Source organism: Lactuca sativa, chromosome 7 (genome assembly GCF_002870075.4).
Source record: "Lactuca sativa cultivar Salinas chromosome 7, Lsat_Salinas_v11, whole genome shotgun sequence".
Lineage (NCBI taxonomy): Eukaryota > Viridiplantae > Streptophyta > Magnoliopsida > Asterales > Asteraceae > Lactuca > Lactuca sativa.
Window position 1 is genome coordinate 51,900,983 of NC_056629.2, and position 25,337 is coordinate 51,926,319.

The following is a 25,337-nucleotide window of genomic DNA, read 5'->3' on the forward strand; positions in this document are numbered from 1 at the left end:
AGGTGCGCATTGTGCAACCTATCTGCGCGTGATGCTTCTCGTAAAACTTCAAAAAACCGTATCTCTCTCATACGAACTCCGTTTTCGACGTTCTTTATATTGTCGGAAACCTCTCGACGAGGGCTACAGCTTTCCTTTAGATCCCAACAGCTAATTCTCAATCTATCAAAAATCTATATTTTTGATAGGATTAGCATGTTAGTGAACGCTGCAAAAAGATAACTCCCACATACAGATTCCGTTCTCGATGTTCTTTATAGCAACAGACTCCTATTGATGAGGGTTTCAATTCTCATTTAGATTATTTTTCTTAATAATCTACCAATCAAAAATTTGGTTTCTGCCTGCACACTGCTGTGCTGAAATCCTAGAAAATCCTAACTTCCTCTAACGAAGTCAGATTTGAACGTTCTCTATACACATGAATTCGCTTTTCCGAATACTACGGCTTTCGTTTAGATTATTTATTTTAAATAATATTTTATCTACAACGTCTATTTTAGATTATACTATAAAGCGAGAAATAGGGCGTTACAAATTTGTATTTAAGTTCAGATGTCTATAAATAGATATGAATAGATATAAGAATGTTGTTATTACTCAACTAGGGGTTCAAAAAATGATTTTTTAATAATATTCTAATAGAATATCATTCTAACAAAATAACATTTTGATAGAATAAAATCGATTTATGCTTACAAATTACATTTAAAATCGAGTTAATTTTAAAAAAAAATTGATTTTCTAAATCAAGAACATTAATTATCCCTTAAATCTGGATTGTTTTAAAAAAAATTGTCTTAATTGACTAAAATACCTTTATGATAAATTTAGATGGTGTTTTTGTGTTATTTTTAATTTAATAATAATTATTAATCACTTACTTAAAATAAATAAAATGATTGGTCCACAATTAAACATATATACACATAATACTTGTCAAAAACACATTAACCTAACCATATATCTTCTTTACTCTAATAAATGAATGTTTTTTTACCACATGTCACACTTTTATTCAATTTAACAAATATCATTTTATGGTTATTTTGAATTAATTTTTTTCCACATGTCATTTTATAGGTTTTTCTATTTTATTAAATTCCACATAATGCTTTCATGTAATAATTGCAGTAAATGTATAAATATATGAATATCAATTTCATTAACGAACTTACCTTTTAATCTCAAAATTTTCATATTAAACCTCATTAGTTTTTTTTATTTAAATTATTTGTTTAAATTTAGAAGATAAAAAACATTTCAATTATAATAATTCATTTTTTTTTATTTTATTATAAATTCAAAGTTCTCATATACTTTGACATTTATATTTAACTTTTTTAAAAAAATAACCCATGTAATACATGAGTCTCACAACTAATTATTCTAATAAATGAATACATTTATTCTAATATTAACAAGTGTTACAATATTAGGAATCCACATTAATATTATATGTCATCAATCACGCCACATGTCAACCTATTGATTCTCTATTTTAAATTTTAAAATTTAAATTTCTACCTTTAGTTACATTACATTAAATTAATAATTGATTCTTCGTTTTAAATTTCAAATTTTAAATTTGACACTGTAATTACATTAAATTAATAACATTAGAGTAAAAGATAAAATAAAATTAATATTATATATATATATATATATATATATATATATATATATATATGTATATATAATTTCATGTATTTATTTAAATAAACAATTATAAGAAAATATCTCTTAATTAATTATCTATTTATAATTATTTATTTGAAATAATTGATTAATAACTTTAAGTTTATATTTTTAAGTTTTTATTATGAAAGTTTAATTAATTTTATAACCGTAGTTATCACAGGTTATATATATATATATATATATATATATATATATATATATATATATATATATATATATATATATATATATATATATATATATATATATATATATATATATATATATACCCATCTTCCATAATAAAGATTTGAAACAAGAAATGAGAAGAAACATTGTGAGAAATGATATATAAAAAGATAAAGAGAGAAACAAGTAGATAAACAAAGACGGAAAAAATGTTCAAATAGAGTCGTAAAGTGCAATTTTTGAAGTCCATGGTCTTATTTTATTTTATTTTTTCAGTAAAAATAGTTATTTTATAGTGTTTAATTGATGCAAAAGGTCATTTTAGTGAATATCTATTTTTTTAATCATACATAACAAATTAAAAGTTGTATTCCATCTATTTGAGAGTTTGCGTATCTATTAAAAAAAATCAGGAAATAAATATAAAAACAGATTATCAAGAATTACCATATAATTCTCAACAAATAACCACCGAAAATGTTAAACATAAATTAATTAATTATGGCATTGATTAAGGAAAAAGGAAAATTGTACATGTAAGACAAAGGAATTAGGACCACTTTTGACAAACAAAAAGAAGTTCAAGGGTTAAAGAAAATAGAGCCACATTTACATTTCCAGCCTTCAGGCTCATAGTTGGCATATTGTGGACCAACTTGAGCTGTAGGGACTTGAATCGGGAAACATGGGGTGCACCCTCTGCACTTGTGTTCACATCTTGGTGGTCTTGACCCAAGTCTACTTAGGCCTTCTTCTTCCTTCACCATATTCCCAATGCTACCAATTCCCTTTTCATATAATAAAAAAATATTAGATTGTCCATTTAATGACCATTAAAAGATGTTAGATCAAAATGTAGAAAGTGGTTTTAATGGACCAAATTACATGATATAATCATAGAAATATACATGTCCGTATCTGGATATATATGTTCTTGTCTAAACATATGTATGTTCACTTATGTTTAGACATAAAGATTTTATTATATAATTTGATTATTTGTCGTATAAATTGGTTCTGTGTTTAAATTTGACATTTGAACGATGTGTTTTGATTTTTATTGGAAATAGAAACTGCTAGTTGATTTAAACCGTTTATTGTTTTGGGTACTTGCAATGTATTTTTATTTATGTGTATTTTTCTAACATCCTATTTTAATTTCTTTTTGTTACAGCATATTTAGAAAAATCTAACACATTATGGCAATATCATCTTAATACAAAACAAATTGTATTGCTATAATTGATTATTTTTTTTAAAATATAATGTGGCTGAATTTAAAATAGCGTAATTAGGTAGAATATTCAAAATATAATATCATAATAAGAAAAAAAAATACACTGATATAACAGAAAAAAATATAGAAGTAACCTCCATCTTTTTTCCACCATAAATTTCAAACCAACCAAAACTGAACTACTAACAGTTAACATTAGATGGTTTAAATCAATAACGTCTTTATATTTTATTTTTAGTTACGTACATTATTTATTTATATTACACATCAAATAAACAACAATAACCTGTCGCATGAGAAAAGGTGGTTGAGGAGATGGTAAAATTTCACCTGCAAAAAGAAGCACCATTACTACACACCAAAGAACCTTCAACTTTTTTTAACAAATGTAATTTGAGTTTTCATGACAAAAAAATGGTTTAAAATACATAAAACAAACTCTACATAACAACCAACTTACAGAAAACGTAATTAAATCATTTATCAGACGTTGCTTAACCATGTAAAAAATGGGTAGGAAACTAACCTTGTTTAAGTGTATCATGTGAAGGTGGAAAACGTATATTTCTTGCACATACACCACTCATCATCATCATCATCATATGCCAAACTATAATCAGAAACAACAAAATTCTTTTATCCATTTCAAAGAGAATTGTGGTGTGTGGGCGTGGGTGGGATGGAGTAGTAAAATATACTACATATATAATACATATACATACATAAATGATACATATATATACAAATAAAAAATCTTTTTTGGGTAGAGATAAGAGAGACAAATTAAATAGGGTTGTCAAAGTGATGTATGGACTGCAAAATTTGCTTCATTTTCAACCTGAAATGACAAGTCACATTTGATAGTGTATATTTATAGCTAGAACACAAATCTTGAAGGATGATGTTGTACACAGTGTATAAAAAGTAGTACGGATCATAGCATTCTATTTGCATGAAATGGAACAGCAGGAAGAGCAGAAAAAGCTAAATCTCAGTTTGAAAAAGAGAATCTCAAGTTGAGTTGATGTAGGTACGGTAACTGAAGGCCTGTAAAGATCATACTATAGATGGTGATACATCTACAGTATATGCATCGAGTGGCAAAATATATTAACAATTAACTTTATATATTCATTACAAATTTTTTTTTTGGGTAGGAAAACATTTGTTTTCTAATTTTAAAAAAATGTTAAAGTTTGACTTAGATTTTGGCGATCAAAATAAATAATCTGACTTGGAACAAAGTAAAGAAATTTATGGTATGGACATGTTTTCTTATGTAGGATTTACTTGTAAATGAACTAGATCTCATAGTTGTTAGGGTTTTTATGGTTTTAACTATTTGTAAATAGCTAAGTAGTTGAAGAGTTTTTCGGTTTCCGTTTGTAGACATAAGTTATATCGGCTGAACCATGTAAACTCTTTGTGCCAATTTTCTCCCGTTTTTTTTGTTGTTTGCTCAACAAATGATATCAAAGTCATGACTATTCATGTGGCTTATTTTGTTTGTTGAAGAGATGCTATTTTACAAGTTTGATTTAGAGAATGTTAATGGACCGAATGATTTCATGTTATGGAAGGTGAAGATGAAAACTCTTCTAGTCCATGGCAATCTAAAGACATTGGAAGGATACACAAAATAGGCAAAGGAGATGAACTGCAACGGGAGGTTGTGGATCAAACGACTATTGTTGGACTATGGGAAAACTTTGCGACAAGTATCAACATAACTATCTCATAAACTAGTTATGTCAGAAGCAATGTTTTAATACCCTCTGGGTGACAGAAAGTAATCATGTAAAAGATCTTTTGGAGAATTTTAATCGTATTATTCTTGATTTACAAGACGCTAAAGTTAAAATTAAAAATGACGATTAAAATTTTATTGTGTTGTGTTCTTTGTCGAATTCATATGATAATTTCGTTGATACCATGATGTATGTTAGAACAACGATTATTGTTAATGACGTGAAGGATACTTTGTTCTCCAAGGAAACTAAAACATAAGGTTTTTATTAGCAAAGAGGTTTTTGGTTTATTTTTGTTGGTAGACATTAATAGAACACAAGATAGAGAGGGTTGAAACATGGGGAAGTCACATTGCACGTCTAAAGCTTTCGCTAAAGTTAAATAATATCAGTGTTAAGAATACAGACACTTTAAACGAGATTATCCACAACGCAAAAAGGGAAATCTTATCCAGTAACATTGACAATGTTCGCGCTCTTTAAAAAAAACATTAACAGTGTTCTTGTGGTTTAAGATAGCTTCGAAGAAGGAGACATATGCGACGTTTTGACTGTATGTATAACTAGTTCTGCAGACACTTTAGATCTTAGACATATGTGCATCTCATCATATTAATTTCTCATATGATTTATTTGTTTCTTTCAAGAAATAGAATGTTAAGGTAAAGTTGGGTGATGATTGGATACAACGTATCAAGGACAGTGACACAATGTAGATTAAAAATGCATGATGATACAGTTAAAATTCTAGATTGTATGTATGGTCATGATCTTTGGAAGAATTTGATTTCTTTTGGAACTTTAATGAAATATGGACTTAACTATTTTGGTGAAAATGATCGGATAAATGTAAGAAAGGGTGCTCTCTTGATGATGAACAACAAACTTCAACAAGGAATTCATTTCCTACAAGGCTGATCGGTGACAAGAAAATGGTTGTATCTCATTCTTTAGAGCAACATGATGACAAAATAAAGTTTTGGCATCATCAATTGGATCACATGAGCAAGAAATGTATGTTGATCTTGAGTAAGTATGAATTACTTGGTAGAGAAGTAACTAAAGGAAAGAAACGTAGGGAGAAATTCGGTTCTTGTAAGCATACAACTAAATAAATCCTCGATTATATTCACTTAGATTGTGGGGCCCGTATCTGGTGAAATCAGATGGTGGTTGCTTGTATTTTGTGAGATTATTTGAGAACTTATCTAGAAAGGTTTAGTTATGTTTTCTAGAAAAAAATACAAAGTGTTTAGGAGGCTTAAGGAGTAAAAGAAAATGGTTGAGTAATGGACAGTAAACAGATTAGGAGACTCGGAACGGATAATGGACTAGAGTTTTACAATGAACTTTTGATGACTTCTATAAAAGGCAGTGCATTGTATGACACTGTAACATACTAAAATATGGTCCCAAAAATTTTCGTTTTAATATAAGATAAAATAGTAATTTTCCATATCATCTAAACATTCGAAATAAACTAGTGTATCAATTTTCATAAAATAGAATGCATCATCATAACAAAATCACAATGGTGTGGGTGCAATGCAGTCACCCTGAGCTCTTCCCTCTAGAACCAGAAGTACCTAAAACATAAATTGAAAACCGTAAGCACGAAGCTTAGTGAGTTCCCCCAAACTACCACAGACCAAACATACAATAAACAAATAATGGGCGTCATCCAGCTTCGGACCCCGTGCGGCATCGAGTTGAGCTCGGTAAAATGGGCCCCACTAAATTGATGAGTATTAAGCATTACAACATTCCTATGGTGCACATGCAACCCTAATTGCTTTGGATCTAGGCTTTTCTCAAGTTATACATGCAAATTAATTTTCCAAAGCAAGAACCCTAATCTAGCTTATAATATTCGGATTCAATAAACAAACTAGGGTTAGTAGAATACCTTTCTTGTTAACTAGTATAAACAAGCAATCCTTTACTTGATCTTGATCTTCAAGAGCTTAGTGCATCAAGCGTTGCACCTCTAATGGAGTCACAAACACAAGCGAAGAATCAGGAGAAGAGAGAGAGGCAAAAATCGGCTAAGGTTTCTTCTAGGGATTCGAGTGGCCGATTTCAAGAGCCTTGGAAACTCTATGGGCTTCCTATAGATTTTCGTCCACCCCTTATCAATAGGGTTCATTAGCCCAAACTACAACTATCACTAATTTACATGATCATTCCCCATTCTTTTAATCAGTCTCTTATGATCACTAAATTAATTTCAAATTAAATTTTGATCAATACTAATTAAATAATACGATTTCTCAATTAATATATTATTTGTAACACCCAAAGTTTTGAAGACCAAGAAAGGAAAGAAAACCCTAAGTTTAGGGGTCGACTCGGCGAGTCCAAGGAGGGACTCGGCGAGTCCGAGCGGGATCCGGGTCGAGGTGTAAGTGACCAACTCGGCAAGTCGGCCAACTGGACTCGGCGAGTCTGGTCTGTGCAAGGAAAACCCTAAATTCGGGACTTGGAGCCTATTTAAGCGCCTCATTCTCTCCCCTAGGGTTCCTTTACTGCCTCTTTCACCCAGAACATTAAACCCTAGCCGCCATATCCTCTATTTGAGCCATTTGTTGCCTTGGAAGGTGCATTAAAGCTTGGAGAAGGAAGAAGGAACTTGGAGGAGCAAGAAGGGACTATAGATCTGGGATTATGAGTTCATTCTGAGCATTTGGAGGTAATAAACTAGTTCCTGGACCCTTTTTGCACCTAGATCTATGTGTGTTTGTTGGGGCTTTTTAGCCATAATGTTATTATTTTGAGTTAAAAGCCAGATCTGAAGTTGCTACTTCAGATCTAAGTATATTATGGTCTTGAGAAGCATAAAGTAGCAGCCCTTGAGTTGATTATGGAGCCTCCTTGCCTTAAACCCTAGTTTGTGGTGTATTTTGCCTAGATCTCCTTCTCTACACGTAAAGTTTGCAACTTTACGTGAGGAATGGGCTTGGGAAGGGTAGATCTACAGTCTGGAGTCCATGCATGACTCAAAGGTCCTCTGCATGTATGGAGATCTGAATGGACTCGGCGGGTCCTTTGAGTGGACTCGGTGAGTAGCATGAAGATTTGGAGAAACTCGACGAGTGGGATGAACAGCTCGTCGAGTCAGATGAAGATGGGCAGGAACTCGGCGAGTTGGAAGAACAACTCGGCGAGTCTGTTGAAGGTTGTCTTGGACTCGGCGAGTCAGGTCGCGAAACCCCAAACCCTTCGAGTTTAGACTCGAATCAGTGAGTCGACTTGAGACTCGGTGAGTTGGACCGGTCAGGACTTGGAAATCGGTAGACTCGGCGAGTCATGGACTGACTCGGCAAGTCGAGTCGCGAATAGAAGGACTATGAACATATGAACTCGGCGAGTTAATAGGGTGACTCGACGAGTAGGGTTGACCTGGGAGGTTGACTTTGACTAGGACTTTGACTTTGACCAGAGTTATCTTGGTTGTCTGTCGGGGGTCAGTTAGACTCAGTGTTGTATTGATATTGATAGTTCGGGGAGCGAGTGGAGCTGAAGTTCAGAGAGTTGTCGTGCAGGAGCTAGTGGGTTCATCAGCCAGATCAGTCAGTGCAGGTGAGTTTCCCTTTGTATGAATGGGTCTACGACCACAATGCCGGCCTATGTAGTTATGAGTAGAAGACCCAGGGGTTAGCCCTAGGCACAATATGCTAGTATGATATTCGGGACGAGGTCCAATGATAGAGGGCGGGTGCCCAAGGAATGGTTTATGTGATAGTTTATACTTGTTGTCTGTGTGATACTTGTATGTGCCTGGTAAGGAGGTGAGTGTGGGCGAGGTCTCGTATCTCACCAATAGTGGAGTGTGGATGGTGTTCCACATCTCAGTAGCAGCAGAGCAGGGGTGAGGCCCAAGTTAGGGAAGGAGTGAGGGTGGGTTGGGTCCGTACCTCACTATCAACAGAAGTATGGACGGGGTTCCATTACTCATCCATAGCAGGACAAGGGCGGGGCCCAGAGATAGGAGAGGCCTTAGGACAAGATCCGTTAGTATGTGTTTAGATTATGTGATGTGATGTGATATGCTTACGTGCTATTATATGTTAGTGGGCGAGGCCCTGTGACAGGCGAGGCCTAAGTGAAACATATCTGTATCCGAGCAGGGCTCGAAGCCAGGCGGGGCCTGGAGCGGCGGGGCCGTTGCAGCGGGCGAGGCCCGAGGTAGGGGTGAGGCCCAGGATAGCGAGCGTGGCCCAGTATGTGCAGTATGTGGTTATGCATGGTATGTGGTAGGGTGGGGAACTCACTAAGCTTCGTGCTTACGGCTTTCAGTTTTGGTTTCAGGTACTTCCGGTAGCGGAGGGAAGAGCTCGGGGTGATCGCATGGCACACACCATAGTTTAAGACAGCCTGGGAATGTTTACTCTGATAACGAACATGTATTTTGGAAACTGATACTCTGTTTATGTTTTAAAATGATGAATTTGCTTAAAGTAATGTTTTATTAAAAGAAATTTTTAGTCATGAATTTTGGGGACGTTACATTATTCTTATAATATATTAATAAATCATTTATCAACCTCTTTCTCCAAAACTCATTTTGTCCTGTTGCTATGGTGAAGGCAACCCAAAAGGACCATGCTACTATCGGGTCAAGTACATACCAATTATAGTTATGGGCTTAGACACCTAATCCAACAGGCTCCCACTTGGATAAGTCTAATAACTATAACTGCAAATATGACTTTAAAATCCGATTAGCAATCGTAGCTCTCAAAAGCCACTGTCGAACTCTGACCTAGTCAATGACGCATCCTTTAGATAAGGGATCATATAATCCTTTGTTATGCAAGATATCGTGTGGACAAAGACATGGAACATAGTCAGTCTCAATGTCCAACAGTTTGTTTCCTGACTTCCGATTTGTTTGACATAGAACTTAATTGAACACAGCAATTGAGTCCTGATCGGGCCCGACACATAAGTCAACACAAAATCATCGAAGGGACCAAGATATCGCTTTTACCCACCTAGGATAAAAGGAACAGATAAACATTAACTTATATGCTTGAACTATTTACTCATCAAATCGTACACAACAACACGTTTTATAACATCAAGTTACTAATGTGTTTACGCATTATCAATGCACAACCAACTTGTAAAAAACAACTCATATATTTCGGTTTAAAGATTATACGATATTATCGTCTCACAATCACTTGTGATAAATTCCATGAAGTGATTCACATTAGCGTTTGTTTAATCTAATACTCAAATCTTATTTCAGAAGTACTCATGAACGTTGCAACAAACCTTTGCTATATCTAAGCACTTAGACAATCTACAAACAAATTCATGACAGTCTTGCCTCATTACTTACTTCCAAAGTATGATCGACTGTGGATAATTTGAACAATCTAATTATTCTGGAAGTAAAGCATGCAAAAGTGAAACAATAGTAAACAATTGACACTAGATAGTAAACTTTACTCATAAATAAATCTCCATTACTTAATCATCAAATGTCAATTACAATTTTCTATTACAAGTTTCTAAACATCTATCTAATCACTAAAACTAATATCGTCCTTTAGGCCAATGCTCCTCACATGTTATAAGTGTTTAACCCTGCTCAGACCCTTTGTAAGGGGATCTGCTAGGTTTTCCTCTAACGATGCCATCTTGAATACGAGGAGTCCCTCTTCTACCTGATGTCTGATGAAGTGGTATTTTCTGTCGATGTGTCTGGATCTACCATGATCCCTTGGTTCCTTGGTTAAGGCAACCGCTCCTTCATTATCATAGAAAATCACCATAGGCTCCTTTATGGCTGGTACAACTCCAAGGTCTCCAATAAAGTTCTTCAACCATATTTCCTCCTTCGACGCTTCGCTCACTGCTATGTACTCTGATTCACACGTTGAATCAGCCACGGTCCCTGCTTGGAACTTTTCCAAGTAACTGCTCCTCCATTTAGGGTAAATACCCGGCCCGACTGAGAGCGGAAGTTATCTCTGTCACTCTGAAAGCTGGCGTCACTATACCCTATCACTCTCAAGTCATCACTCCCACCAAGTGTAAGGACCCAGTCCTTAGTCCATCGCAGGTACTTAAGAATGTTCTTTGTTGCGGTCCAATGAGCTCTACCCGGGTTCCCTTGATATCGGCTAACCATGCTCAACGTAAAACCCACATCAGGGCGAGTACATGTCATAACATATATGATCGAGCCAACGGCGGAAGCATATGTCACTCGACTCATTTCCACTATCTCGACATTAGTACTCAGACTCTGAGTCTTACTCAACTTGGTATTGCTTTGGATTGGTAGATCCCCTTTCTTGGAATTCTCCATGTTAAAATGTTTCAACACCTTATCCAAGTATGTACTTTTACTAAGTTATATTAGTCTTCTACTTCTAATTCTCAAAATCCTTATCCCAGAATGTCAGCAGCTTCTCCTAGATCCTTTATAGCGAAACACTTCCCAAGCCGGGACTTAACCTCCTGCAAGGTCGGGATGTCGTTTCCTATGAGCAGTATGTCATCAACATACAAAAATAGAAAGATAACTATACTCCCACTAGCCTTGACATACACACAGGACTCATCGATAAAGACTAACACATACCGATCCAGCATCGGTCTGCATACGTGGTTTATGAGATCCATGAATGCGGTAGGAGCATTGGTGAGCCCAAATGGAATCACCACGAACTCATAATGGCCATAACGAGTTCGGAAAGACGTCTTCTGTATATCATCATCCCTAACTCGCATCTGATGATAACTCGATCGCAGATCAATCTTGGAGAACCAAGATTCACCCCGAAGTTGGTCGAAAAGATCATTGATCCTTAGAAGTGGATAACGGTTCTTCTCCATTACCTTATTCAACCCCTGGTAGTCAATACACATCTGATGGGATCCATCTTTCTTCTTCATAAAAAAAATTGGGGCTCCCCAAGGAGAACTACTCGGTCTGATGAATCCCTTGTCTAACAACTCCTGCAGCTGTGTGGACAACTCTTGCATCTCGAGGGGAGCCAACCGACATGGGGCTTTGGCTATCGAAGCCGCACCTGGAACCAAATCGAACCTGAACTCCATCTGCCTCTCTGGTGATATCCCAGAAAAATATTCTGGGAATACATTCGGGTACTCCCGCACAATCGGCACATCATCCAGGTTGCCTTACCCTTAACCCGGGTATCCATGACATAGGCAAAAAAACCAACACAACCCTAATGAAAGTAGCGTATGGCTCTTGTTGCAGAACACATGACCGGCCCATGTTGCGGTCTCTCACCCTGAATCACCAACTCTCCCACATTTGGGGTCCTAACCCGAACCAACTCCTGCTCATAGTGGATCGTTGTCCCATTGGGGCTCAACCAATCCATGCCCACGATAAACTTGTTCCCGCGCAAAGGAAAGGGAACCAAATCCACTGGATACCGCTCACTGAACAACTGAAGGGTACAATCCTAATGAACCCTCGCGACCCTAACTGTGCTATCATCAACAATATCCACATCTAGGGGATGATCTAGCTCCCCTGGAGCTGCAACAAACATCTTGCTAAGCGCAAGAGACCCAAAAGACCGGGTAGCCCCCGAATCGAATAATACCAAGGCAAAGATACCATTCACGAGGAACGATCCTAAAATAAAACACATACATATAAACATCAATTCAATATAAATAAAGAGATAAGGAGAAGATACATACCCGTCACAACGTCGGGAGCTTCACGCGCCTCCTCTACCGTCACCTGAAATGCTCTGCTCTACGCCACTGGCGCATTTGCCCCATCCAGACGGCCGTCAGTAATCCTCAATGTCGCAGGAGCGGGTGCTGACATCGGTCATGCCGAAGCCAAACTCGGACAATGGGCCTTCTTGTTGAGGGTTTTATACAAAAAAAAACAATCTTACGTGCTCATGAAAAACCCTAAAGCTTGGATCTAGGTTTCTCTATTATACATGCAATTCATCCAAGGCTTGAAAACCCTAATCTAGCATATATTGAAATCGAAATCTATAACAAAACAAGTTTAGATAATACCTTTCAATAGTTGCAAGAATCCTTGATCTTCAAGAAGCTTAGTGTCACAAGTGTAACACCTCTAATGGCTCACAAACACCACAAGCAAGAGGATGATCTAGAAGAGAGAAGGAGAAAGGCTAATGTCAGCTATAGTAACTCTAGCGTTATTGGTCTAGTCAAAACATGAAGCCCTGGGGTCCCTTATATAGTTGAGCAACTAGGGTTTCAGTCAAAACCCTGATTGGATGACTTAGGCTCTAAGCAGCTTGAGAACATTATGGAACAAGGCCCCTTGGACGAAATTAGAGTGGGCTTCCACTCCTAATTTCGTCCCCCTTACATCCAAGAGAGTTCACAGCCCAAAACCAACTATCACACAATCGACAGTTCCAGTCCCCTTTATTTAATTAATCTCTTTTAGCCATAAAATTAATTCATAATTAATTATTGACTAATATTAATTAAACTATATGATTTCTCTTTTAATATATTATTCATATAATATATTAATAAATCATAATAACCTTTCTTTCTCTCTCTCTCCACAAATCATACTGTCAAGTTGCTTTGGTGAAGGCAACCCAAAAGGACCATGCACAACTGGGTCAAGTACATACCAAATATAGTTACGGGCTTAGACACTAACCCAACAATCTTCCACTTGGATAAGTCTAGTAGCTATAAGTATGACTTTAGAATCCGATTAGCAATCGTAGCTCTCAAAGATGCTGTCGAACTCTGATCCTTTCAATAGTTGCAAGAATCCTTGAACTTCAAGAAGCTTAGTGTCACAAGTGTAACACCTCTAATGGCTTACAAACACCACAAGCAAGAGGATGATCTAGAAGAGAGAAGGAGAGAGGCTAATGTCAGCTATGGTAACTCTAGCGTTATTGGTCTAGTCAAAACATGAAGCCCTGGGGTCCCTTATATAGCTGAGCAACTAGGGTTTCAGTCAAAACCCTGATTGGATGACTTAGGCCCTAAGCAGCTTGAGAACATTATGGAACAAGGCCCCTTGGACGAAATTAGAGTGGGCTTCCACTCCTAATTTCGCCCCCCTTACATCCAAGAGAGTTGACAGCCCAAAACCAACTATCACACAATCGACAGTTCCAGTCCCCTTTATTTAATTAATCTCTTTTAGCCATAAAATTAATTCATAATTAATTATTGACTAATATTAATTAAACTATATGATTTCTCTTTTAATATATTATTCATATAATATATTAATAAATCATAATAACCTTTCTTTCTCTCTCTCTCTCTCCACAAATCATACTGTCAAGTTGCTTTGGTGAAGGCAACCCAAAAGGACCATGCACAACGGGGTCAAGTACATACCAAATATAGTTACGGGCTTAGAAACTAACCCAACAATCTTCCACTTGGATAAGTCTAGTAGCTATAAGTACGACTTCAGAATCCGATTAGCAATCGTAGCTCTCAAAGATGCTGTCGAACTCTGATCTTATCAATAACCTGTCCTTTAGATAAGGGATCGTATAGTCCTACGTTCTAGATATCGTGCTAACAATTACATGGAACATAGTCATACTTATTATCCAGTAGTTTCTTTCTCGATCTCTGATTCGTCTAACATAGAACTTAAGTGAACACATCAATTCAGTCCTGACCGGGCCCGACACATAAGTCAAACCAAATCATCGAGGCGACCATATATCGCTTTTACCCTCTTAGGATAAAAGGAACATATAAACTTCAACTTATATGCATTTACCATTCACTCATCAAATCATGCACAACAATGCATTTTATAACATCAACTTACTGATGCGTTTACACATTATCAATGCACAACCAACTCGCAAATAATAAACCATATATCTAGGTTTTAAGACCATATGATATTATCATCTTGCGATCACGCATGATAAATTCCATGAAGTGATGCCTGCAAGTGCGGGTTTAATCCAATGCTCAAATCTTATTCATAAGCACTCATGAACGTTGCAACAAACTTTCGCTATGTCTAATACATTTTTAGACAATCTACAAACAAATTCATGACAATCTTCATTCATATCTACTCCCAAAGTATGAGCGATTGTGGAACGTTCGAATAATCCTATTATTCAGGAAGTCAAAAATGCAAAGTGAAACAATAGGTAAACAATTAACATAAGATAGTAACTTTACTCATAAATGATACCCTTTTTTTAATCATTAAATGTTAATTACAATTTATCAATTACACGTTTCGAAGCTATGTAATCTAAACTAATATCATCCTTCAGCCCGATGCTCCTAGCGTGCTACAAGTGCTCAACCCTACTTAATCTCTTCATAAGGGGATCTGCTAGGTTATCCTCCGACGATACCCTCTTCACTACAAGGAGTCCCTCTTCCACCCGATGTAGAATAAAATGATATTTCCTGTCGATATGTCGAGATCTAACATGATCCCTCGGTTCCTTGGTCAAGGCAACTGCTCCTTTATTATCACATAAAATTTCCATGGGCTAGTTTATGGCTGATACAACTCCAAGGTCTCCAATTAAGTTCTTCAACCATATTGCCTCCTTTGACGCTTCGCTTGCCGCTATGTACTCTGATTCACACATTGAATCAGCTATGGTTTCCTGCTTGGAACTTTTCCTAGTCACTGCTCCGACATTTGTTGGATTAGTGTCTAAGTCCATAACTATATTTGGTATGTACTTGTGACAACCCGAAATTTCTAATTCTGTACAAACATATCAAGTCAATAGAAGTCAGAACAGATACTGTTAATTTTCAGACTTTTTAGAATAAGTTTGAGTATTTTAGGATTTACACTTTAAGAGATATCAGGAGAGAGGATGCACTAGGGTTATTGTGCAACACTGTTATTCCAAAACTCTAAGAAATTAGAGTTTACTGCCTGAATAAAATATTTACAGCCAAAAACCCTAAATTTGGGAGTATATATATGACAATTAGTCATTATTTACACTTTTTCCAAATTCTCGAGATCCAAATCCATTTCTCTCTCAAGTATCATTCAAAAGTTTTTCAAGATCTTCAAACTAGTAAGTGTTCTAGCCTTCTTAAGTGATTATATGCTTTAATCTAGTGTTTTAACACACTTCTAATCGTGAAATCATTCCAAAAGGTTGATTCTTCAATTTACACCAAGAACACACACTAGTGTTCTTGGACTTTTAGCTCATTTCAAGCTTCAATATAGTAAGTACTTCTATTCTAGAGTCTTATAAAGCTTCTTACATTCCCTTACATCAAGAAATAGTCCCAAGAACACCAAGAACAAGGTGTTTACGGTTCAAGAAGTTCTTGAACTGTAAACCCAAAGTAAAGGTGCCAAAGTGTGCCTAAGTCCTCCACAAGCCTTAGAAACATGTCTAAATCCTTTCCTTGATGAGCTAAGGACTTGAAAACCCCAAAATACCATAAACCATATGAGTTTACGGTAGTAAACTCAAAGGAAAATGGTTTAGGTTCCGTAAACTCCAAATAGGAGTGAAATGGTGCCCTAGTTCCTTCCATAGACACATACTTCAAGTAGAAAAGCTTCTAGGGACTTTTAAGGCTTCAAACAATCAAATGGTGAAAAGAGGAGGAGCTTACAGCCGTAAAATCAAGGGCTTACGACCATAAACTCTTTTGTTAGTGACCACAAAACCGTAAACTCCATAATGGAGTTTTCCTTGAACCCCAAGCACACTAGCCTTGTCCTACAACACTTAGATGCAATCTTTGGGACTTATAACACTTATATAAGGTGTTTAGCATGTCCAAGAGTGTCTTAACTTTGTTTATTAGTTGTTTAGAGACTAATTGGATACATATATGTGATATTATATGACAACTAGGATCCTTGGGTGTGTTCAAGACTTCACTTGACACCTAGCAATCCTGTTTCATCAGTTCATCCATACCACTCACTACAGGTGAGTTCATACCCCTTAATCAATGGTTTAAATGTTTTTAAATGCTTTTATGGGGGGGGGAATACAAGTTGAATACTTATAGTTATTATATCAATCACATGTGATTAATAACTACCAAACTAGTAGTTTTCTTACTGTTCAAACTATTTACTAAACTGTTTTACAAACTCTTATACTTGTCAAATACTTTTACTTAAACTCTTTTATACTTATTATCAAATGTATGCCTATGTATGTATAGTTATATAAGTAATGTGTAAAGGGCTTAGGAAGGCTAGCTCGCTTTATCTCCTTTTCCTCGTTGGGATGTGGCTTTAGGGCATCAGTTATCCGTCTGAAGGTCGTCTACATATTAGTTATATATTATGTATACATATATAGACATCAAAGTTCTTTCAGTCAGCTCCATACCTTTGGGTAGCAAGGGTTTCACAAACATGATCATACATTACTAGTAAGCTACCGTAGGGGTAGTTTAGGAAGATACTAAAACTATTACTAGAACAAAGAATCATACAATGAGTCAGTTTATTCATGAGTCAATACTTGCTAGATAGAGAGAGCACACATTACAGCTAGTACACACAGTACATTACTATACATGCTAGATAGAGAGAGAACACACATTACAGTTAGCACACACAGAACATTACAGTACATATAGGCTAGACAGAGAAAGAGTACACTTTACAGTTAGCACATTCATTACATGTACTTTCATGCAGTTATGTGAACCATTAAACGGGTCATGGCACTTCCTGCCATGACTGTTTTTGTATCCATAATCTCCTTAATTGGGGAGCGTATGAGTTTGCGTATAGATCTATACTGGATTGACTATCCTACACCTTGTTGCTCGCTACAGTGGGACTTGCAAGTCTACGGGTGCAAAATGTCATTTCTTACGGCGTCTTACATCGTCGTTTTACTAGAGTCGGTAGCAGGATACAGGTCGATCACATGTTACTTTAAACGCCTTTTGTTTTAAGGTAGTTAGTACAACAGTAGTCACTTATTATAAATACTACGGTACTATGATATTTTCCCAATACATTCACTTCGTGAATATTCACACGATGCACGGTAATGTAAAAACTATATTTTTGGTAAATGATAGTCAGAATTGGGAAAACACACACTCTTACAAGAGACACACGCACAAACACTAGATGCCTTGGTAGAAGGCTACAATTAGTAGAAAACATAGGGTTTTCTAGGAGAGTACAAAACATCTTACAAACATTTTACAAATGCTCTCATACAAACACAGACACTAATATATTTATGATCTCACCAGCTTTAAAGCTGATACTCGCTTTCAAAATAACTTGTATTCTCAGGTCACTAGTACACAGGTACAGGTGCCAGGCTTTTGAGAAGATGGAGCTCATTCAAGACTCGTCTTTTATTTTGATATGTATATTTTGGTGTCTATAAAACTTGACAGAACACACTTGTATGAAATTATATTATTAATGCAATGGATGATGTTGTTGCTTGTTTACTACTATTCATTGTTGTGATACTGTACATGACGTCCTCCGCCCCAGAACGTTTCCACCGTTCATGGTTTTGGGGTGTGACAGATTGGTATCAGTGCATTGTTTATAGTGAATTGAGTATATCAACCCATAAAGATATACTAACTATAAATACAATGGGATTAAAATACTCTGACCAAGATTTTATACTTTAAATAATAAAATATTTAATTAAGTATACGTGCCTACATTCATACGAAAATCAGTGTCACTAAGACAGTACAAAAGTATTGCGATTGTTGGACAACACAAGTAGACTTAGAGACATATAGTCAAAACTGGGAAGATATAGCCTAATCAACTATATTATCCGAGGGTTGACTAGCATGTGCCTAAGTGTGGTTGTGAGGTTGCAAGAAGTCTAAAAACTTACCCACAATACCACAATGAGAACAATAGAACCAAAACTTAAAATACTATAGGAGTATTTTTCATTACTATAAGTACTTATGTGCTAGATTCTTATACCTTTCTTCTCGTGTATATTTAATGGTTGGATTCCACTTTACCGAAGACCCATACTATCCCAACCACGACAATGCAAGATGGCTGGATGAAGAAACAAAATATGATCACCCAATTCCTTTGGATGATCATGAAGCTGAAGGCTTTTCTGATGGTTCTGACTAAGAGCCAAAAGTCAACAACCTACCTCCAGCTAATCAAAACCCAAACCCTCATCCATCATTTCAAGGACCCACACCTCTGTGGGCCACAAACTTGAATAGATGGAGCTAGGAACAAGGTCAACCAATTCCCTATAATGGAGACAGAAGTTTCTACAACCTCACTGAGGGGGGTTCTGCTGACAGAGTCCTACCCATTATAATTCGTAGGATTGCTCGGAACACCGAGCAGGGTCGAGCAGCTATCAACCGAGTCATGGAGATTGACGCCAACTCTGGCGTTAACACTGTCCGCGTTCGCCAGCTAGAGTCTGCTCATGAAAGGACTCTGGTCCACAATGCAGCTCTTCGGAGGGAACTTGCTTAAACCCGAGCTGAAGTCAGAGAACATCGAGCTCAGCAAGCAATAGCTGATAGGCGCATTGTTAGGTGCAATTTGTGCACCTTTTTGCACACCTTTTAGTCCCATTTCATGCATCTATTTAGCATAGTTGTTCTTCCCTTTTCTTGCATTTCATCATATTCATGTTAGTCTCTAGAACAACCTTATTTGCACACTTTCATGTCTATTTCAGGTAAACCGGAGCTTGGAATGCGCTTTGGGAGGTGCCGGGAAGCATTGGTGAAGATTTCGGGATGATCAGACGAAGAACAGAAAAGTTGGAAAAATCAAGTTTGGAATTAGAGTCAGAGAGGTACACGGGGCGTGTTGAGTTTACACTGAAAAGTGGGCATGGGGCGTGTTTGACCAAAATGGGAGCTGTTGACCATGCTGAACACGGGGCGTGTCAGTTTAGTGCAAATCAACACGGGGCGTGTTGGCTGCTGAACATGACCCGTGTCAGTTTAGCCTATTTTAACACGGGACGTGTTCGACCCAAAAACCAACTTTTGGCAGTTTTTCCTATCTTTCATATTACGGGTTGAGGGCCATTTTTACACACACAGAACATATCAGAGCACCATTAGAGAGGAGAATTTGAAGGTTTCTGCAAGGGTTTGTCCGTTAATCATTTGGAAACATTATTTCTTGTTTTTGTAAGTTGTAATTACACTTAATTTCATCTTTTAGACTTGTGATCTTGTTCTAGCCATGTGTGGCTAGAACCCTAACTTCTCCAATTTCATGTTTTGACTTCTTGGTAGTGACTTCAATAATATGACATGATGTTTGTTCTTAATTTCTATCTAATGAATTTGATTTTGCTTCAATCGAATGTTTGATTCTAATTGTGATTCTTATTGGCCATTTGAATTAGGGTTAGGTCATTTAAGTTATCTCTTTTACAAAATCCGTAATTGTTTTGTGAAATTGAACAAGTAACAAGCATTAAATTGATCTCTATTGAATGAATTTAGTGTAAATCTTATTCATACACTATTACACTCCCGAGCTTATGAGGAGTATTGGGTGTTGTTGGGAACATTCACATAAAGCTTCATGCAATCTTATAATCTAATTCTAAGAGCTTGTTTAGATTAGGTTAATAAGGTTAGGGTTAATCAAAGAGATTGTTTTGGTTAATTAATGTGGTGAATGGGAAGTGTTAGAGCTTATTAGCACTTTCAAGTACCAACTTAGATAGAATTGAACGAATATTGTGTCACCTTTGAGTCACATTGCTAAATTGTCATACATGGAGTTGGAGTCCTTACAAAATCTGAGCTTAATTCATTCGTTTAGTTATCTACTCGTGAATTTTTTTGTTTAATCATTGCATTCTAAACCCCCTTATTACTGTTGGTGACCATAATACCTTGTGCAAAGAGGTATAGACTTATTATCCCGTGCCTCTGTGGATCGACCCTGCTTGCCTTGTACTACCTTTTAGTGCAATATAGTGGGATTATTTTGGAGTATATCGTACCCCTTTATTTGTTGGGTTTGACACACCTAACAAATTGGCGTCGTTGCTGGGGACACGGTGATACTAATTGTTTATGCCTAGATTTTTGTGAGTAGGTACATCTCTATAAAAAACAAAAAAAATAGAAAAAAAAAACAAAAAGTGTCGCTCAAAAATGAATACTCCTTACATAGAAGACCAACTTTCTGAGATAGCTCAGTTAGTGATGATGATTGGAAATGACCAAAGTGCGCAACCCACACATATTCCTTGTGATTTTTGCACTCAAAATGGACATCATACTGATATGTGTCCATATCTACAAGGAGAATGGGAAGAAGTGCAAGAAACAGGAAACTACTATTGGCCAAACCAATGGAGTTATGGTCAACCTCAACATGATTAATGGTGGGAAAACAACCAAGTTTGGGGAAACAAACAGTACCAACTAACTCCATAGTTCCAGCAACTATATTCTCCACCTCCACAACAACCTGAAACGTCGAGCATGTCCTTGGAAGACATTGTCAAAAGCATTGCCACTACTACCCAGATCTTCCAAGAAACAACCAAAGCTAGCCTCAAAAGCTTAGAGCAACAAATTTCCCAGCTTACTCAATCTGTGAGTATATTGGAAACTCTAGGAAAACTACCATCACAGACGGAGGAGGACCCAAGGCATACCATTTTTTCCATCACCTTGAACGATGGGAAAAATGTTGATGTCCTAAGATTGCAATTAGAGGATGGGGAAGAGGAGGAAGAAGTAGAAGTGGAAAAGGTTATCGAGGAAGAAGTAGAAATTGAGAAGGCTGACATGGAAGTTGTAGAGGATGTGTTGGAGGTTGATGAAAGAGAGGTTGAGCCACCAATTACTAATGAGAAAATCCTTTTGCTGGTAGACCAAACACTAGAGCTAAAAACGATAAATCTGTCAGAATCCTCAAAGGATATATATCGCGAGAAGGAAGAGACACAATCGGTCGTCAACTCAACCACCTTATCAAAGAAAGAAGAGTTGATTACCTTACTGGACAAGTACATGAAAGGGGTCGGCTGGACGATTGATGTCATTAAGGGTCTAAGTCCAACATGGTTCCCACGCAAAAAGAAAGTCAAGTACAAGATAAGTGTTCCATTGATAGAGATGGCGAAAAGTTTACTAATTTGGAGAGTCCCACATAATTAGACCGAAACATATTCTGGGGCCAAGTCGAGTCAACAACTTAAAACAAGGGCAGCTAACCGGGAGGCAGCCCGGGGGTATTTTTGTCTTTTCCTTCAAAACATTTTCGTTTCTTTGAAGTTTTTAGTTTTTAATGTTCCAAATGTGTTGTAACATGTTTTTATACCTAGAAAATGAATCTCAGGCTTCAAAAAAATATATTTCACGGATAGCTTTGGGAAGATGAAGAGGAGGTTCTCACCACAATTGCAAGGCTCCAAGAACGATTCGGTAAACTCTTTCCATATCTTTAATCGTTCATATTTTGCTTTAAAATTCAATATGGGTGCACTTGTGACTATTTTAGACTCTTACCCAACCCGACTACCATCCCCCACCACCTTCCAGTGATTAGATAGGTTGTTCCGCCCTCTCCAAGCATCGGGGACGATGCTTATATTCAAGCTTGGGGAGGGGTAGAGTTGTACATTAGGTTCATGCATCCATGCATAATCATCAAAAAAAATATTTCTCTTTTCTTTCATTCTACATTTATAAAAACCAAAAACATTTTTTTTATTTTTATTTTAAGTTTTTTGCATTTCATCAATTGCATGCATATTAAAAAAAAAATTAATACGAGATGAATACAATCTTTACATACAATAGCTCCATGAAGTGGGAAAATGAGAATTCAAATGAAAAAAATTATGAGGCGACCGGATAGTTACCGGAAGTGTAGAATCAACTGTCATAACTAGGGGGGCCAAACACTGTAATTTGAGACCCCAACCTTAGATAATAATAAAAATGGCATACCGAAACGTTTTTGTGGGCAGTAATAACAACTTTAGGATGATTTGCTTCTGAATGTTTAAAAAGAATCCTTATCGACAACTCTGAACCCACATAACACGGACCTATTTGTTGACACGCGTTACCCTCGCGGTAACAGAGATCTTAAGTATCAGATCCAAACAGTCAAGAAGGAAGAAAGAGTACAACTGTCATATTCAGTACCCAAATCAGAATTTCAAGTACTCAAACGAAGAAATTTTCAGAAATTCAAAAGATTGAAGAACTTAAGCTCAAAACGAAGTTACAAATCCAAGTTCAATCAAAAATCAAAAGCCATCTCAAAGTCAAATCTGGCGAATGAAAAACTGTGTGATATGATACTTGTGGCTCTCGAAAAAGTGAAAGCATAGGAGTTGGGCCCCTTCGGGTGGGCTCACTGTTTCAACGAAAGTTGATTCATCGTGACGGGTTCTTAAGGATGCGTCAATTCTGATTCTTGACTATCTAGTCTTAAGGACATGAGATCCCGAACTGTGTTATTTTCGCTCGCAAAAGCTAATTAAGGTATGAAGTTTAAATAAAACTATGGTTGGATTATTGGATTACACGGTTTTGTGGTCTTCCTCACTTTGGGAGTTTGTGCTATGTGGAAGGTAGCAGATTGGTCGCCTAGGTATTAATGATTGGAGCCCCATTGATGTAAATTTTGATCGTATATGTCCATATTTATAAAAATAAATAAAAAATATTACTTGTGTTCTTAAATTTTTTCTTTGGTTCATTTTTGTTCCTTAAGTATCTTTTGTACATATGTTTCTTTTTCATGGTCTTCATTGCATGCATTCATTCTTGGCTTTTAAGATCTTTATATCCCCATTTGTTCTATGTTTCTTTTTGCAATCTAGAAATCGTCCTGTTTTTCCGGTTCTTGTTCTTTCTTGAGGACAAGAAAGGTCTAAGCTTGGGGAGATTTGTTAGGTACAATTTGTGCACCTTTTTGCACACCTTTTAGTCCCATTTCATGCATCTATTTAGCATAACAGTTCTTCCTTTTTCTTGCATTTCATCATATTCATGTTAGTCTCTAGAACAGCCTTATTTGCACACTTTCATGTCTTTTTCAGGTAAACCGGAGCTTGGAATGCACTTTGGGAGGTGCCGGGAAGCATTGGTGAAGATTTCAGGATGATCGGACGAAGAACGGAAAAGTTGGAAAAATCAAGTTTGGAATTGGAGTCAGAGAGGTACACGGGGCGTGTTGAATTTACACTGAAAAGTGGGCACGGGGCGTGTTTGACCAAAATGGGAGCTGTTGACCATGCTGAACACGGGGCGTGTCAGTTTAGTGCAAATCAACACGGGGCGTGTTGGCTGCTGAACACGACCCGTGTCAGTTTAGCCTATTTTAACACGGGCCGTGTTCGACCCAAAAACCAACTTTTGACAAATTTTCCTATCTTTCATATTACGGGTTGAGGGCCATTTTTACACACACAGAACATATCAGAGCACCATTAGAGAGGAGAATTCGAAGGTTTTTGCAAGGGTTTGTCCGTTAATCATTTGGAAACATTATTTCTTGTTTTTGTAAGTTGTAATTACACTTAATTTCATCTTTTAGACTTGTGATCTTGTTCTAGCCATGTGTGGCTAGAACCCTAACTTCTCCAATTTCATGTTTTGACTTCTTGGTAGTGACTTCAATCATATGACATGATGTTTGTTCTTAATTTCTATCTAATGAATTTGATTTTGCTTCAATCGACTGTTTGATTCTAATTGTGATTCTTATTGGCCATTTGAATTAGGGTTAGGTCATTTAAGTTATCTCTTTTACAAAATCTGTAATTGTTTTGTGAAATTGAACAAGTAACAAGCATTAAATTGATCTCTATTGAATGAATTTAGTGTAAATCTTATTCATACACTTTTACACTCCTAAGCTTATGAGGAGTATTGGGTGTTGTTGGGAACATTCACATAAAGCTTCATGCAATCCTATAATCTAATTCTAAGAGCTTGTTTAGATTAGGTTAATAAGGTTAGGGTTAATCAAAGAGATTGTTTTGGTTAATTAATGTGGTGAATGGGAAGTGTTAGAGCTTATTAGCACTTTCAAGTACCAACTTAGATAGAATTGAACGAATATTGTGTCACCTTTGAGTCACATTGCTAAATTGTCATACATGGAGTTGGATTCCTTACAAAATCTGAACTTAATTCATTCGTTTAGTTGTCTACTCGTGTTTTAAATTTTTTTGTTTAATCATTGCATTCTAAACCCCCTTATTACTGTTGGTGACCATAATACCTTGCGCAAAGAGGTATAGACTTATTATCCCGTGTCTCTGTGGATCGACCCTGCTTGCCTTGTACTACCTTTTAGTGCAATATAATGGGATTATTTTGGAGTATATCGTACCCCTTTATTTGTTGGGTTTGACACGCCCAACACGCATGAGGGACATAGAACGTCTCATGTCGGGATCAAGAACTCACTCTGGTAGTTCTCGTCGCCGATAGATTCTCATCAACTTCTCTCTTTTGGATATAACCTAGTTATGTAAAACTCTAGT

The 25,337-nt window shown here is 36.6% G+C and overlaps 1 protein-coding gene across 1 annotated transcript; it reads right to left on the reverse strand.

The window, feature by feature from the left end:
• Positions 1–2,349: 2,349 nt before the first annotated feature.
• Positions 2,350–3,765, reverse strand: LOC122194990 (EPIDERMAL PATTERNING FACTOR-like protein 6). Its single transcript, XM_042896422.1, has 3 exons — positions 3,633–3,765; positions 3,393–3,436; positions 2,350–2,657 (listed from the first exon to the last, which is right to left on the reverse strand). Exons 1-3 carry the CDS (start codon positions 3,748–3,750, stop codon positions 2,451–2,453), a joined length of 369 nt encoding a protein of 122 aa, XP_042752356.1. The 5' UTR covers positions 3,751–3,765; the 3' UTR covers positions 2,350–2,450.
• Between the last annotated feature and the right edge of the window lie 21,572 nt (positions 3,766–25,337).

Coding starts and splice junctions, on each gene's coding strand:
- LOC122194990 (XM_042896422.1), bottom strand. CDS start 3,750: ATGGATAAAAGAATTTTGTTGTTTCTGATTATAGTTTGGCATATGATG. Junction 3,437..3,632: donor ACATGATACACTTAAACAAG/GTTAGTTTCCTA, acceptor TTCTTTTTGCAG/GTGAAATTTTACCATCTCCT. Junction 2,658..3,392: donor CACCTTTTCTCATGCGACAG/GTTATTGTTGTT, acceptor TTATATGAAAAG/GGAATTGGTAGCATTGGGAA.